Source organism: Talpa occidentalis, unplaced genomic scaffold, assembly GCF_014898055.3.
Source record: "Talpa occidentalis isolate TD23 unplaced genomic scaffold, MPIMG_talOcc4v2.1 talOcc4.14, whole genome shotgun sequence".
NCBI lineage: Eukaryota > Metazoa > Chordata > Mammalia > Eulipotyphla > Talpidae > Talpa > Talpa occidentalis.
The window spans coordinates 27,812,877-27,829,234 of record NW_023601433.1 but is presented as its reverse complement, the minus strand read 5'-3'; the positions used below and the strand labels follow the sequence as shown (position 1 = coordinate 27,829,234).

The window sequence follows — 16,358 nt, the reverse complement described above, 5'->3', positions numbered from 1 at the left end:
GAGCTGTCCTTCCCCACATGAGCCCTGCTTCATGGGACCTGCCACTCCCCTGGCGCCTGTGAGAGCAGCTGCAGGGACAGGTGCTCAGGGTTTTTCTCATTTAGAAGTTCACCATTTTCTGACCATCACGTGCTGCATCACTGTCATGAGGATTCTGATACATGACATCCAGAAAATTTCACTGTCAGGATGGGCTCATTGAGGTTTGTATTATCAGGGCTAGTGTATTCCTAAATCTTCACAGAAAGTTTTTGATAAATGCCAAAATTTATGCAGTGTCCTGTCCTAGATACTGGGGACCTGTCATTATTGTCTTTTTTTTTTCCTTACATTTTGATTCTGTAAATTCCCTGGACACATTCAGTCCTTGCTCTCAATTTGCTTTCTTACACCCTTCTGAGGCACCAGATCAGCCTAAAGTTTGGACAAATTTCCCTACTAGTGAGCAAAGTCCTCCTGACAGGCTACCAATGCCTTACTAGGATCTGTTTCTTCTGACCAGGGAAGAAGCAAATATGACTGTGTGTGCTTGTGTGTGTGCAGGTGCGTGTGTGTGTGCCAGTGTGTTCCCGTGCATGTGTGTGTTTTCGTGTGTGTGTGCACACTCCATACAAGAAACTCCCTCTGATGTCTCAGGGAGGATATTCCTCCTGCCCATCCTCTTCCTCCCTCACCCCTGTGCTCATCTGTGCTTTAGAATCTTTGCTCAACTCCAGAGCTGTCTCTGCACTTCCTCGTGCTCTGCCCTCTCAGTCTTTCCACCTTGGTCCTCAATCCCCACAACTCTGTGGTCAGGGAAACACCTGGAGCCCCTTCCTGCAGTCCCAAATCCACTCAGGACTCACCTCTGCAGAGAATGCCCGAGAGCTGGGGTGGGGCAAAGGACTAGGGACCCGGGTCTCCTCCTCTTGCCTGTGTCTCATCCTCCTAGGTCTGGAGGAGAGTGTGACCCAGACGAGGAAGGGGTTTTTGTCTCACTTCCCCATGTGCCCATGTCACTGTGGGATGAGTATAACTGCTGTCTGGTGACAGGCAGAAATAGTCAGCCTCATCCTCAGCCTGGGCCCCACTGATGGTCAGGGTGGCCATGCTCCTTGAGCTGGAACCTGAGAATCGGGCAGGGATCCCTGATGGCCTGACACCATTAGCATGAACAAGCATCACAGGGGCCTGGCCAGGCTTCTGCTGGTGCCAGCTAGCATAATTGGATATTCCTTGGCAGGTGATCGTGGCCGTCTGTCCCAAGGCCACAGAGACTGACTGTGGTTGACTCGGCTCAGCTGTGACCACTGAACCTGCAAGAGGAGAGGAGAAGAGAGGTGAGTGTGAGGATGAGGGTCATTCCCAGAGGGCACAGCCCCTGCTGCATCCCCTGTGCTGAGCTGAAGGTCAGGCCAGGCTGCTCCCTGGTGTCTGTGTGGGCTGATCCCTAGAGCCAGCACCTGTGCAGATAATGAGGAGGGGGAGCAGGAGAGGGCTCCAGGCCATGGTGCAGATGTAGCAGGATCAGCTTCTAAGCCTGCAGCTGGGATGGGTGCTCAGGGCCTCTCTTATCCTCGGGTGGCATGCAAATCTACTTCCTACCTCCCTGTGGCCTTGCTGGGCCCCTGAGGAACAGACAGAGCTCAACCCATAGAAAACCTGAAGTGCAACCAAGTGCCTGGTCTGTACTAGATATTCTAAGACCTGTGGAAACAACACTCTCTCACACTTGCTCTCTCTCTCTCTCTCTCTCTCTCTCTCTCTCTCACACACACACACACACACACACACACACACACACACACACTCTTCCCTATGTACCTGGGACCACCCTCTGCTTTGGGACAACCCTCATCACTCTCTCTAGTGAGGAGAACACACGTGGGGTAGACTTTGCAGACTTGAGGACGGAGATGTGGGGACAGAGTTCACACTATGTGAGCGGCCAAATTAGGATTTCACTACTGTTTTATATAAGATGTGAAACTTTTGAAATCCAGACCTGGCTAAGAAACCCTATTTAGGCTCCATGGTCTCTGAAGGCCACCAGGGTCATGGTCTTTGCACAGAGGAAGAGCTCAGGGGACTGAATGGTCAGGACACGTAGATCCTTAACTCAATGACCAGGGACAGCCCTGGTGACCAGACTGTGACCAGAGAAGGGAGAATCCACTTCACTCTGGAGAGGGTCTCTTAACTGAGGCCACAGATCTCCATTCAGGGCCCAGGGTGTCCTGAGAATCAGGCCTGCCCCTCCTGATATCCTGAGCAATTTAGGTATAGCCCGAGCTCACAGTCAGCTGGAGGAGGGAGAGGTGGTGCAGTGGGCAGTAGTGAGGGTGTCCCTGATATGCCAGCAGAGAGGGTCAGCTCCCTGGGCACAGGAACTATGGCTGCATTTCCCAGTGATGCCTTCTGGACTCTTGTCCCATCAGTGTCCTGGCAGCACACTGTGATTCTCACCCTCAGAATATGGTCACTTCAACCTGGGGGAAGGCCTGGATGGGCTGAGTTCTGCTGAAGCTGTTCTGGTTCCCAGTCCCCAGGACAAGTTGGTCTCCCACTGGGCAGGTTGGTCTCCCTCCAGGGCAGCCCACTTTGTCTTGGGGCACCTGCCTGCAGCTCTGTTGTCCCCTGCTGGTGGAGGAGAGCTCATCTCAGGAACCTCCTTGCTAGTCACCCCAGAGCCCCTGTCCAAGGAGACAGTTTTGAACAGATTCCAGCCCTCCCCTGTGCCAGCTGTGATGCCCTGACCTCCTGGCAGAGCGCAGCAAGATAGAATATTGTCATAGGGGTGCAGGGCACATCAAATTTTTGAAGCACATACAACAGGTTATGTGCCCTAGCCTGGGTGATTTGTTCATTTGCAAAATTGAAAACTCTGGAACCTGCCTGATGCTCTAGAGGCTCCTGCCTTCATGTCACCTCAGATTCCAGTGGAAACCTCCCTTCCACAGCAAGGGGAGGTTGATTATCACCAGGAGCTCCTGGTATTTCTTAATCTGAAATTCAAATTAACTCTAACGTCACTATTCGTGAGTATTTACCAGTGTTTTTATCACTATGTGTTTTTCAGAGTTTGTGTTGAAGGGTTTCTACCTCAGCCTAGTCTGAACTGGCGCTAAGATTTTTGACTTTGTATTTACTGTTGGTATATTCTTGACAGCCCATTCTTTGGCGTAGCTTTTCAATTCAATTGATAGCCTCTGCTCTTTTTTTTTTTTTAAGATTTATTTATTTATTTATACAAGCACTGGGTACAGTCAGAAGTGCGGGAGAGTGAGAGAATTCACCAGAGCAGAACAGGCAGATGGATGAAGTACATTGCTGAGGGGAGCAGCTGGCGCCAGGAGAGGTCTGTGCACCATGTGGGACCTTTACCTGGTGGCCAGGGATTGAACCAGCACTGCAGAGGCTGTAGGCAGCTTCGCAACCCAGCGCTCAACATCTGCGCCACCAGGGAGGATAGTCTCTGCTCTTAATTGTGATATTTTGATTATTTACAACGAAAGTGGTCATTGACATATATATATATATTTATATTAAAAAAATTATTTATTATTTATGCATACAAGTACTGTGGTGTGGCCAGAAATGTGAGGGATGAAAGTACTCACCAGAGACAGAGTGGTGAACACAACAGGCAGATTGACCAAATACACTGCTGAGGGGAGCAGCGGGGGAGTCAGGAGAGGTCTGCTGCGCCATGTGGGTAGCTCCCTGTTGGGGGATGGAAGTTGAGCTTCAGTGGCTGTGGGTAGCTGCATAGGTTGCGTCTTAACACCTTTTGCCACCAGGGAGGCCTGGGCATTGATATATTTTAAATGTGTATAGGTATTTTTTAAACACGCCACAATATTATTTATTTTTTATTTTATTTTTTTAAATAATAAATTTTATTTTTATATTCCCCATACAATTGCAAACCCCCCATTCTGACCCCAATCCCTCCCTCCCGCCCCCGCCCCCTAAAAGTGTCTCTGGTTCATAGTTTTTTGTTGATTTTGATTTTCACTTTCTTATAGTTATTCATTTTCCTGGTCCCTTATTTAAGTTTTCTAGATTCCTGCTATGAGTGAGACCATCCGGTATTTTTCTTTTTCTTTTTGGCTTATTTCGCTGAGCATGATCCCTTCCAGCGCCATCCATGTTGCTGCAAATTGCATGTGTTTATCTTTTTTGAATGCTGAGTAATATTCCATGGTATATATGTACCACATCTTCTTGATCCAGTCATCTATTTTTGGGCATTTGGGTTGTTTCCAAAGCTTAGCTATTGTAAACAGTGCTGCTATAAACATAGGGGTGCAGGTGTTCTTTGGAATTGATGTTTCTGTGTCCTTTGGGTAAATACCTAGGAGTGGAATTGCTGGATCATATGGAAGCTCTATGTTTAGTAGGTCCAGAAATCTCCACACAGCTTTCCACAGTGGTTGGACCAGTTTTCATTCCACCAACAGTGCAGGAGAGTTCCTTTTTCTCCACAACCTCGCCAACATTTGTTGTTGCTAGTTTTTTTAATATGTGCCATTCTCACTGGTGTAAGATGGTATCTCATGGTAGTTTTGATTTGCATTTCCCTGATAACTAGTGATGTTGAACATTTTTTCATATGCCTGTTGGCCATTTGCATTTCCTCTTCAGAGAAGTTTCTTTTTAGCTCTTCTGCCCATTTTTTGACTGGATTATTTTCTTTGTTGTTGTTGAGTCTCATCAGCTCTTTGCAGATGTTTGTGATCAGTCCTTTATCATTAGTGTTGGGTGCAAAAATGTTCTCCCAGTTGGTGGGGTTTCTCTTTGTTTTTGTTATTGTCTCTTTTGCTGTGCAGAAGCTCTTTAATTTGATGTAGTCCCAGCTGTTGATCTTTGCCTTCACTATCACTGCTTTGGGTGATGTGTCTGTAAAGATGTCTTTGATGTGCAAATCACGTAGTGTTTCGCCTATATTTCCTTCTATGTATTTTATGGTTTCCGGTCTTATGTCTAGTTTTTTAATCCATTTTGAGTTGATTTTTGTGTATGGTGTGAGGTAGTGGTCAAGCTTCATTCTTTTGCATATAGCGACCCAGTTTTCCCAGCACCATTTATTGAACAAACTTTCTTTGCTCCAATGCATAGTCTTTGCTCCTTTGTCAAAAATTAGTTGACCATAAATCTGTGGGTTTATTTCTGGATTTTCTATTCGATTCCATTGGTCTGAGTGTCTGTTCTTGTTCCAATACCATGCAGTTTTGATGATTATGGCTTTGTAGTATAGTTTGAAGTCTGGGAGTGTGATGCCTCCATTCCCTTCTTTTTTTTTTCAGGAGAGCTTTGGCTATTCGGGGTTTTTGTGATTCCATATGAATTTCATCAATAATTGTTCTATTTCTTTGAAGAATGACATTGAAATTTTGATTGGAATAGCATTAAATCTGTATATTGCTTTTGGAAGGATGGCCATTTTAATAATGTTTATTCTTCCAATCCATGAGCAGGGGATGTCTTTCCATTTCTTTGTGTCTTCTTCTATTTCTTTTAACAGTGTTTATAGTTTTCTTTGTATAGGTCCTTTACCTCTTTTGTTAGATTTATTCCCAAATATTTGATTTTTTTTGTTTGATAATAAAAGGGATGGTTTTTGATTTCTTCTTCTTCAGATTTATTGTTTGTGTATAGGAAGGCTACTGACTTTTGCATGTTGATTTTGTATCCTGCCACTTTACTGAACTGATTGATGAGTTGAATTAGTTTTTCTGTGGAGTTTTTGGGGTTCTCTATGTATATTATCATATCATCTGCAAATAGTGATAGTTTGACTTCTTCTTTTCCTATTTGGATTCCTTGGATGTCTTTCTCTTGTCTTATTGCTCTGGCTAGGACTTCCAGTATTATATTGAAAAGCAGTGGTGAGAGTGGACATCCTTGTCTTGTTCCAGATCTTAATGGAATTGCTTTCAGCTTTTCACCATTGAGAATGATACTGGCTGTTGGCTTGTCATAGATGGCCTTTATGATGTTGAGTTATGTTCCTTGTATCCCAAGAATTTCAAGGGCTTTTGTCATGAATGGGTGTTGCACTTTGTCAAAAGCTTTCTCAGCATCTATTGATATTATCATATGGTTTTTATATTTCTTTTTGTTGATGTGTTGGATAACATTGATTGATTTTCGGATGTTAAACCATCCTTGTGTCCCTGGAATGAATCCTACTTGGTAGTGGTGGATTATCTTATGGATACATTGTTGGATTCTGATAGCTAAAATTTTATTGAGGATTTTTGCATCAGTGTTCATTAGGGAAATTGGCCTGTAGTTTTCCTTTTTTGTGTTGTCCTTGTTCGGTTTTGGTATTAGTGTAATGTTGGCTTCATAGAACGTGTTTGGTATTGTCCCTTCCTTCTCAATTTTTTGGAAGATTTTGTGAAGGATAGGCACTAATTCGTCTCTGAATGTTTGGTAGAATTCATTTGTAAATCCATCAGGTCCTGGGCTTTTGTTTTTGGGAAGGTTTTTGATTACCATTTCAATTTCGCTGCTTGTAATTGGTCTGTTTAGGTGTTCTATTTCTTCTTTATCTAGCTTTGGGTGATTGTAGAGTTGTAGGAATTTGTCCATCTCCTCTAGATTGTTAAACTTGTTTCCATATAACTGTTCATAGTAGTTACTGATTATTCTTTTGATTTCTGCTGTGTCCGTTGTGATTTCTCCTCTTTCATTGATGATCCTGTTTATTTGTGCTTTCTCCCTTTTTTCCTTTGTGAGCCTGGCTAGGGGTTTGTCTATTTTATTGATTTTTTCAAAGAACCAGCTCTTGGTTTCATTGATCTTTTGGATTGTTTTTTTAGTTTCAATTTCATTTATTTCTGCTTTGGTTTTTATTATTTCTTTTCTTCTACTGGTTTTGGGTTTTTTTGTTGTTCTTTTTCTAGATCTTTGAGCTTCGAGATTAGGTTGTTTCTTTGAGTTCTTTCTTGTTTCTTGATGTGAGCTTCTATTGCTATATATTTTCCTCTTATTACTGCTTTTGCTGCATCCCATACATTTAGGATATTGGTGTCCTCCTTGTCGTTCAATTCAAAGAATTTTTTAATTTCTTCTTTGATCTCCTCATTAGTCCAGTGGTCTTCCAGTAGTGTGGTTTTTAATCTCCATGAGGTAGGAAAGTTCCTTGCCTTCTTTTTATGGTTTATTTCTAGTTTGATGCCTTCATGGTCAGAAAAGATGGCTGATATGATTTCAATCTTGGTGTATCTGTTGACGTTTGTCTTGTGCCCCAGTATGTGATCGATCCTGGAGAATGATCCGTGTGCGCTTGAGAAAAATGTGTACTCCGTTTTTTGGGGGTTTAGTGTTCTATAGATGTCTGTTAAGCCCAATTGTTCTAGGTCCTTATTTAGAGCTTTGGTTTCTTTACTTATTTTTTGTCTTGTTGATCTATCCATTGTTGATAGTGGTGTGTTGAAGTCTCCCACTACGTATGTGTTTTCTCTGATGTCTGTTTTCAGAGAGGACAACAGTTGTCTGATATATTTTGGTGCTCCTTCGTTTGGTGAGTATATGTTAATGAGTGTTATTTCTTCTTGAAGTATTGTCCCCTTGATCATAATGTAGTGACCATTGGGGTCTCTTTTTATCTTTTTGAGTTTGAAATCTGTTTTATCTGATATAAGTATAGCTGTTCCTGCTTTCTTTTGTGGTCCATTTGCTTGTAGGATTGTTTTCCATCCTTTAACTTTGAGCCTATTTTTATCTTTTGTAGCTAAATGTGTTTCCTGGAGACAGCAAAAGGTTGGGTTTTGTTTCTTAATCCAGGCTGCAACTCTGTGTCTTTTTATTGAAGAGTTTAGTCCATTTACATTAAGAGTTAATATTGATATGTTAGCATCTGTATATGCCATTGTGTTTGTCTTTCCTTTGATTTTATTTATTTATTCTTTTAATAACTTTTTTTTTTTGGCCTTCTTTCATTGTTATTCGTCCCTCTGAGGTTCTGGCTTTAGGACTCCTTGTAGTATTTTTTGGAGTGGGGGTTTAGTTGTAATGAAGTTTCTGTTTGTCTGGGAAGGTCCATATTCTTTCTTCAAAGAGGAAGGAGAGCTTTGCGGGATAGAGTATTCTTTGTTGGCATCTGTTTTCTTGGAGTCTGTTGACTATGTCCCTCCACTCTCTCCTTGCCCATAGTGTTTCTTCGGAGAAGTCTGATGTCAGCCTGATTGGCTTTCCTTTGAATGTTATCTGTTTCTTCCCTCTTGCCAGCTTCATTATTTTTTCCTTGTCCTGGATTCTTGGGAGCTTTACTATTATGTGTCTTGCTGTATTTTTCCTTTCGTCGTGGACGTTTGGTGTTCTTCTTGATTCTTGTATATCAATTTTCAGCTCCTTCTTCACATTTGGGAAGTTCTCTTCAATTATCTCTTTAAATATTTTCTCTGTTCCTACATCTCTCTCCTCTCCTTCTGGTATTCCTGTAACTCTTATATTTCCTTTCCTCATGGAGTCAGATAGTTCCCGAAGTCTTTCTTCGTTCTTTTTCCTTCGTACTTCTTTTTCCTTTTCTGTTTTGGTTCTTTTTATTTCTGTGTCTTCAAGAGTACTTATTCGTTCTTCCATTTCATCTATTCTGCTTTCATTGCTTTTCCCAGAATTCTTTAGTTCTTCCATTAATTCTTTGATCTCCTGCATTTCTTTTACTTCCCTCTTTAGGGACTCAATTTCATTCTTCTGACCATTGTTTTCCCTCTTTAGGGACTCAATTTCATTCTTCTGATCATTAATTATTTTTCCCTTATCATTGTTTTCCTTTATGACTTCTGTCAGTTTTTTAATCACGGCAATTTTAAATTCTCTTTCTGGAAGGCTCAGAAGTTTTTCCAAGTTACTGTCGTTGCAATCTGGGGTCTGGTTTTCTTTTTGTGGTGTGCTTTTTCCCTGGGGAGTTGCTAGGTTGCGTGTGGTTCTTCTACTCCCTACTGTCTGTTTTCTAATTTGCCGTATGCGTTGGGACACTGTGTTGTTGGGACTGGCCGGCATCTTGGGTGAGCTTCTCTGCTCCCCTCTGGTTCCTCCAGGAGCCATATGTCAGTTTCAAGCAGTCTTTACTGGAGAAAGGTCCCTGTTCTAAAATGCCGATGTGGGGACACACTCCCCTGTGCGCCTGGTCTGCCCCGGCGGTGAGTTCCTGCTCCCCCTCTGGGCTTGGACTGCAGGCTAGAGGGGGTCTGGCATGGGCGAACTTCCCCCGCTCACCTCTGGCTCCTGAGGAAGCCTTCTGTAGGTAGTCTTTACTGAAGAAATGTCCCTGTTCTAAAATGGTGATGTGGGACACACTCCCTGCGCGTCCGGTCTCAGGCACACTCTTCTGCGCGCCTGGTCTGCCCCGGCTGTGGGTGCTCGCTCCCCCTGTGGGCTCAGACTACTTGTTCGGAAGGGGCCCGGCGTGGGCTAACTCCCCAGCTGGCCACTGGCTCCTCCAGGAGCCTCTGCTGGTTTCAAGTCACTAGGTGGGGCCAGAGATCTCTCCTAGAGCTCTTGGGGAGCTGATTTTCCACCCAGTGGGACAGGGAACAGAGCGGGAATGGTAGGGTAAACCTCAACGGCTTTGGGGTGATGTGTCTGCCTTGTGCCCCACCATCGTGGGGAACCCACGCCCCTAATTTCGTGCCCCGGGTCTCAGTTCCAAAGCCCTCAGTTCCAGGACGCGGGCTGTAGACCAGTTCAGTGGTGCGGGAATGGCGCCTTTAGAATCCCGCTCCCGTGCCTGGGCGCCTGGTTCCTGCTCACTCAGTGAGGGCCTCCGCGCATCTCCCCGCAAGCCTAAGTTGCAGGCGCGGGGACCTGGGCAGCTGCGATCCGGATCCGCGTTTGCTTTTCAACCGCACTGCTTTTCTGCGCGATCCCGATTCCTATCCGCATTTGCTTTTCCAGTGCGCAGCTTTTCGAGCAAGCTTACCGGGCGGCCTTGGGCTGTGTGCTGGTGCTGGCCTCCTCCTGGGGGGCGGGGTCTCTCTTTAATGGCGCCTGGAGCTCACCTCCGTGGCGAATCCTGCAGGATTCTCCACAGCTCCCGTTCACGGGGTGTGGTGGCTGAAATAGTTCCTTTCCACTCACAGTCCCGCTTGCTGCATAGTTTGTTCTTGTTGGTCGTTTTAGTTTGTTTTTTTTTTTTTTTTCCCTCCTCTCTGCTGGTCAGAGTGTGCCTACTCTGTGGGCGGGGGAGGGGAGCAGGGTTCTGCGCTTCCCTCCCTTCTAGTCCTCTTTTATGGCCACTTTCTTCTTCGGGCAGTTTGCTGGAGTCACCCGTTTATCTTCCGTGTCCCAGTTCTCACTGGGACCTGCCGCTTTTCCTCCCTATTAACTTTTTTTAATGGGAGATCTTACTCGCAGAGTCTCCTCGCCGCCATGTTGCCCACAATATTATTTTAAATATTCTATGGTATTTCATTTTCTCATATGTTTTGTTTTTGCATTTTCCTCTGTCTGCTTCTTTTTGATTGAATTGTATGATTCCACTTTCCCTCCCCTTGTTTTTTTCTTATTAACTATAATCATCATATAATTATAGTTCACAATTTAATTTATGTGATGTACATCCTGTCACATAGAGTGTACAGTCCATGTAAAAATCATTTATTTTCACTCATTTTCTGTAATTATCCAGCAATTTACTGTTCTGTACACTATAAATTTCAGCATACATGGTCAGTGCATATTGTTTTAGACAGTAACATGTCTTTTTTTAAAAAAAAAAATTATTTATTTACACAAGCACTGGGTATAGTCAGAAGTGTGGGAGGGTGAGAGAATTCACCAGAGCCAGAGCGGGGAGCAAAACAGACAGACTGATGGGAATAGTCATAATCATTTATTTAGTCTCTTTGTCTACAAACACAGTGGACAATTTCAAGACCAGTTTGGGATCATTGATATTTTCTGTATAATTATGGTCCATATTTCCATAATTCTCTAGAGGATGGTTTTGATTAGTGCCAGGTATTGTGAATGATTCCTTGTGTGCCACTGGAGATCTGTGTTCATTTCTAAGCATTTTAAAGTATCTTTATTCTGTATATCACTGGAAACAGTTCAATATTTATGTGACAGAGAAAGTGCGTGCCTGTGAGTGACGTCGGCAGCTCCCTCTGTGTCTCAGGGCAGGCATCCCTGCAGCCCACCCTGTTCCTCCCTCACCCCTGGGCTCCCCAGTGCTCTTGGGAATCTGAGCACAGCCCCGAGGTCTCTCTCTGCACTTGCTCTTCTCTGTCCCCTCAGTCCTTCCACCTGGGCCCTCAATGCCCACAACTGCTGAGGTCAAGAAAGCACATGGCAGCCTCGTCCTGTGGTCTCACTTCTCCTGATCTGCCCAGTACTGATGCTGCCTGGGAGCTGTAGGAGTGGGAGCAACGGAACCTCAGATCTGGACCCGGGACAGAGCTGCTCATGGCTGTGTCTCCATCCTCCTAAGGCTGCAGGAGAGTGTGACCCAGATGAGGAAGGGTTTGTGTCTCACTTCTCCATGGCCCCGTGTCACTGTGGGTTGATTGCTATCCTCATCCCACACCTGACAGTAGTAGGCAGCCTGTCCTCGTCTGGGCCCAGGTGATGGTCAGGGTGACCGTGCTCCCAGAGCTGGGGCCTGAGAATTGGTCAGGGATACCTGAAGGCCTGGCATCTAAACTATCAATGAGCAGCACAGGTGCCTGGCCAGGCATCTGCTGGTACCAGCTAGCATAACTGTTTATTCCTTGGCAGGTAATAGTGACCATATCTCCCAAGGCTACAGAGACTTCCTGTGGTTGACTCAGCTCAGCAGTGACCACTGAACATGCAAGAGGAGAGGAGAAGAGAGGTGAGTGTGAAGATGAGGGTGATTCCCAGAGGGCACAGCCCTTGTTGCATCCCCTGTACTGAGCTGAAGGTCAAGCCCAGCCTCCTGCCCAGTTTTTGTGTGGGCTGATCCCTAAGGCCAGCACCTGGGCAGATAATAAGCAAGGAGTGCAGGGCTAGGCTGCAGGCTGTGGTGGAGATGTCCCTGGAACTGTCTCTGAGCCTGCATTTGGGATGTTCAATCAGGGCCTCTCTTATCCTCAGGTAGAGTGCTAATCCACTTACTTCCTGTGGCCTGCTATGGGCTCTTTTTTTTTTTTAAGAGTTATTTATTTATTTGTTTATTTATACAAGCACTGGGTACAGTCAGAAGTGCGGGAGGGTGAGAGAATTCACCAGAGCCAGAGCGGGGAGGAGAACAGGCAGAAGGACCGAAGTACACTGCTGAGGGGAGCAGCGGGCGGCTGGAGAGTCTGCGCACCATGTGGGACCCTCCTCTGGTGGCCGGGGAGCAGTCAGGGATCGAACCAGTGCTGCAGAGGCTGCGGGCAGCTTCGCGACCCAGCGCTCAACCGCTGCGCCACTGGGGAAGGCCCTGCTATGGGCTCTTAAGGATAGAAAAATACTCAGCTTATAGAAGATGTGACATGAACCCCAGTCAGATTACCTGTACTAGAGACTCTAATCTGTCAGTGACTTGTGAGACAGTGTTCCCTGTGTACACAGCACACACACATACAACACCACCTCCCCCCCCATACAAAGACACTTCATTTTGTGCCCTTCTCATCCCTCTCTAGGGAGGATAACACATTCGGGCTGGGCTGCGCTTAAAGCCAGAGTGTGGGGACCATGGTCAACCATGTGAGACTCCGGATTCCATCACCATCCACAAAACTGGCGAGACCCCATCAGATGGGACTTTCATTGGTTTATATTTTTGAGAAAAATCCAGAAAGAATTCATTAGACTCTAGTGCTAGGCAAGAATTTCCATGGTAAACTGTGATTTGTAAAAGATAGTTTGATAACTTGCATTTCATTAAAGGTAAAATCATTTCTTTTGCAATCATTTTAGGAGAGGATGTGATATCACCAATAACCGAAAATGGACGGTGTCTGGAGAGCGCACACTCAAGAAGCCATCGTTGTCCTGGAAAGATCAAATATTCCAGAAGATGACACAGAGCTGGCAAAAGGCACAGGAGGAGGTTCATGTTGGCTGTTATAGAAATGTAAATAAAACCACATTGAGACCCCGCCCTGCACCCTTCAGGAAGTCTGATGTGTAGAGGGACCACACAAGAGCTGGCCAGGATGGCACCATCTGGATCCCTCAGGTGGGCTGGAGGAATGTGACATGATAACTCTCTGGCATGTCTATCAGTTTCTTCTTTTTTTAAAAAAAATATTTATTTATTTTTACGTTGTTGTTCATTTTTTAGAATGTTTGATTTCTCCTATCAGGTGTAATCCTCATAAAATTCCCCCCACACCAGATCACCCATGAACCATCACCACAGTCCCTTGTGCTCTTCCCTTCCTGGTTTGCACCCTCTACCTCCCGCTCCTGTTCATCAGTTTCTTTATAAATGTGTCTGGTAACGAGTAGGCTACCCAGAAATTGAACTCGGGTATTTAGTTCATAAAAAGGAAAACATGTTCATAGAAAAGACCCAGACAACAATGTCCACCGTGCTCCGTCCATAAGACACCCCAGTTGTCTCTCCTGGGGTGGTGGTTAAACCAATGATCTTGCAACAGAACCATGGGATATTATAAGAAATAGAAAGGAATGAATTCTTAAGGCAACAATAATTTTGATGACTATAGAGGAATCATCTAAGGGAAATGCCATTCCCAAATGTAGCATATTAGCTGATTCTATTGTTTAATTCTATACAGCGTCATAAGAAAGTGAAAAAGGAGAACAAATCAGAGGATGTCAGGGTTGAGGCACAGGAGGAGACTCAGGGGCAGGAGGGAGGAAGTTCTTATGAAAGGGAATGGGGGATCCTCATGGTGATGCAGCTGTGTTAGGGCTTCATTGCTGGGGTGAGAGTTGAGCTTGTCATTTGATAGTCACAGAACCTGAACACACACACACACACACACACACACAATGAATACAAACAAACCAGGACAATTTCAACTTAAAACAAACACTGTAAGAAACAAAATACACAAACACTTGAATAGAACTCAACACCGTAAGTCAGCAGGAAAACGAATATTAGAAAAATAACAAGATGTCAGTACAGACCTACTAGCGAGGTTTTGGAGAAAAAAAAAATCTGAAAATCTCTAGCAAGTGTGAGGATGCGGAACAGCGGCAAGACTTATCAGTGGCTGGTGGTAACGAAAGTGCAAAAGCAGCTTCCACACTGGAAGTCGATTTGGCGTTTTCTTGGAGAGTTAATCATTTATCTGCCATGTGACTCAGCAATTCCCTTCTTTTTACCTAAATAAAAACAATGTCCACCAAAAACCTGCAAGTAAATGCTATATGATTTGTTTCAAATTGCCCAGGTTGAAAGTAGACAGAGAACAAAGGCTAATTATGGGGAATGGTCAATAAACTGGTATTCATCCCTCTCTGGAAACTTCTCAGCATGGAGACAGAATGAACTATCAGTGCACACAGCAACGTAAAGGAATTTCAGATGCTTTATGCTGAACGAAAGCAGAAATAAAAGCTCCCACGTGTGATTCCATTTTATGACTTTTCGCTAAGGCCCAACTCCGGGGACAGGCAGGGATCAGCACCGTCAGCGCTGGGGCAGAGGCGTGACCGCCCAGGGCCGGGGAAGGACAGAGAGGGCTTGTGCTGTTCTGCGTGGAGACTGTGGCCGCGCGACCCCTACGCGCGCTGTGTCCAAACTCACAGACTGTTTAATAACGGGGAGGGTGTTTGTGTCTGGAAACGGTGGTTCAATAAGGAAAACAGAAACTGTGGCAGGTGCCGTTTCCCAGGGGCACTCGCTCACGGAGAGGGGGTGCAGGTGTCCAGAGGACAGAGAACAGCCCGAGTCAGGGAGGCGGCAGCATCAGGTCCCTCCTGGCACTTTCCTGACTGTTAAGTGAGGTGCTCACCATCAAAATGCGATTTTACTAAAAAATTTGGGGCACTTCCTAAATCATTGATTTTTTTCTTTTAACACATGGAACAAATGTTTCCTTCCCTCTGTCTTTCAATGCATCCCTGTTTCCTCAGCTCACAACCTTGTCCGGAAAACATCGGGACAGCCTGGCCCTGAGCCCTACAACACTCCTGACACAGGCTGCAGAGCTTGCGTGGGGTTTGTGGGGAAATGGGGGGATCCTGGGGACCTCATATCTGGGGGACCCGGGTCAGAGCTGCTCATGGCTGAGTCTCATCCCCCGGGGGCTGGAGGAGAGTGTTACCCAGATGGTGGAGAGTTTGTGTCTCACTTCCCCATGGCCCTGTGTCACTGTGGATGATCACTGCTGCTGTCCCACACCCCACAGTAATAGTCAGCCTCGTCCTCGGCCCGGGTCCCGCTGATGGTCAGGGTGGCCGTGTTCCCCGAGTTGGAGCCAGAGAACCGGCCAGGGATCCCTGAGGGCCGTTGGTTATCACTGTAAATGACCAGCACAGGGGCCTGGCCTGGCTTCTGTTGGTACCAGTCAGCAATTTTACTTCCAATGTTGTCTCCCTGACACGTCATCCTGGCCGTCTGTCCCAGAGACACCGACACTGAGGGTGGCTGAGTCAGCTTGTAGGAGACCACAGAGCCTGCAAGAGAGAGGAATAGAAGTTGATGGAAGATGGAAGATCTATTTGCCCCAACTCCCTGCATGAATTTGACTCAGCTACTATGTCTCAGGCCCCCATGGTGCCCAGTTCCACCAGTCTCAGTCCCAGTGACCCACAGCATGGCAGATGGATGGAGCATTTAGCGTGTGATGCCCTCCCCATTTCTGTGTGCAGGCAAAGCTGCTGAGCAGCATGAATACACCGGGGGTCTCAGCACCCCTGAGCCCCATCCTGCACAAAGTCAAGAGCATCCTGCCCACCCAGACTGACCCTGCTGAGCTCAGAGTCATGTCCAGGCTTGTCCCAGAGCCCTGGGGCTGGGGTACAGTGAGCCTGGGTAAGGTACCTGTGCAGTGAGCCAGGAGGCCCAGGAGGAGAGGGGTCCAGGCCATGGTGGGGTCCCTGATCCTACTCCCTGAGGCTGAGGCTGGGCAGGTTCCCCCCAGGCCTGTCTTATCCACTTGCTGGAGAGAGCTGCTGGGTATGCAAATCAGCCAGGGCTCTGTGGTTTCAGAGAAGACTCAGCCTCCATGGACACAGGGAGCGGAGGGTTCCTGCAGAACCAATTCCCAACTTTAGGATCCTCCTCCAGCTGGTCCTGCAGATAATGTGGGTAATATCTCCTCCTCCCATGTGTCCTGAATTTACTCCTGGGCTGAAATGGTGCTGTCAGAGCTCAGAGGTGAAGTGTCGGCATCACCGAGCCTGTTCTACAGGGGACAATAGCAGGTTAGACAGTGCAGGTCCAGCCCTGAATACAGCTTCTGCGTAGCAGAGGTCAAATGAAATTCATC

General features: G+C 46.0%; 1 long non-coding RNA gene and 1 gene segment (V, D, J or C); one reads left to right on the top strand and one right to left on the bottom strand.

Annotated features, from left to right (window-relative positions):
• Positions 1-1,136: 1,136 nt before the first annotated feature.
• LOC119244476 (uncharacterized) lies at positions 1,137-12,763 on the top strand. The gene is made up of 3 exons (XR_008551754.1): positions 1,137-1,319; positions 11,713-11,809; positions 12,588-12,763. It is a non-coding gene; the product is annotated as an uncharacterized LOC119244476 (long non-coding RNA).
• Positions 12,764-15,235: 2,472 nt separating this feature from the next.
• Positions 15,236-15,956, bottom strand: LOC119244475 (immunoglobulin lambda variable 3-21-like). The segment is given in 2 exon segments: positions 15,236-15,543; positions 15,911-15,956. Coding segments are annotated over 2 exon segments (354 nt in total).
• Between the last annotated feature and the right edge of the window lie 402 nt (positions 15,957-16,358).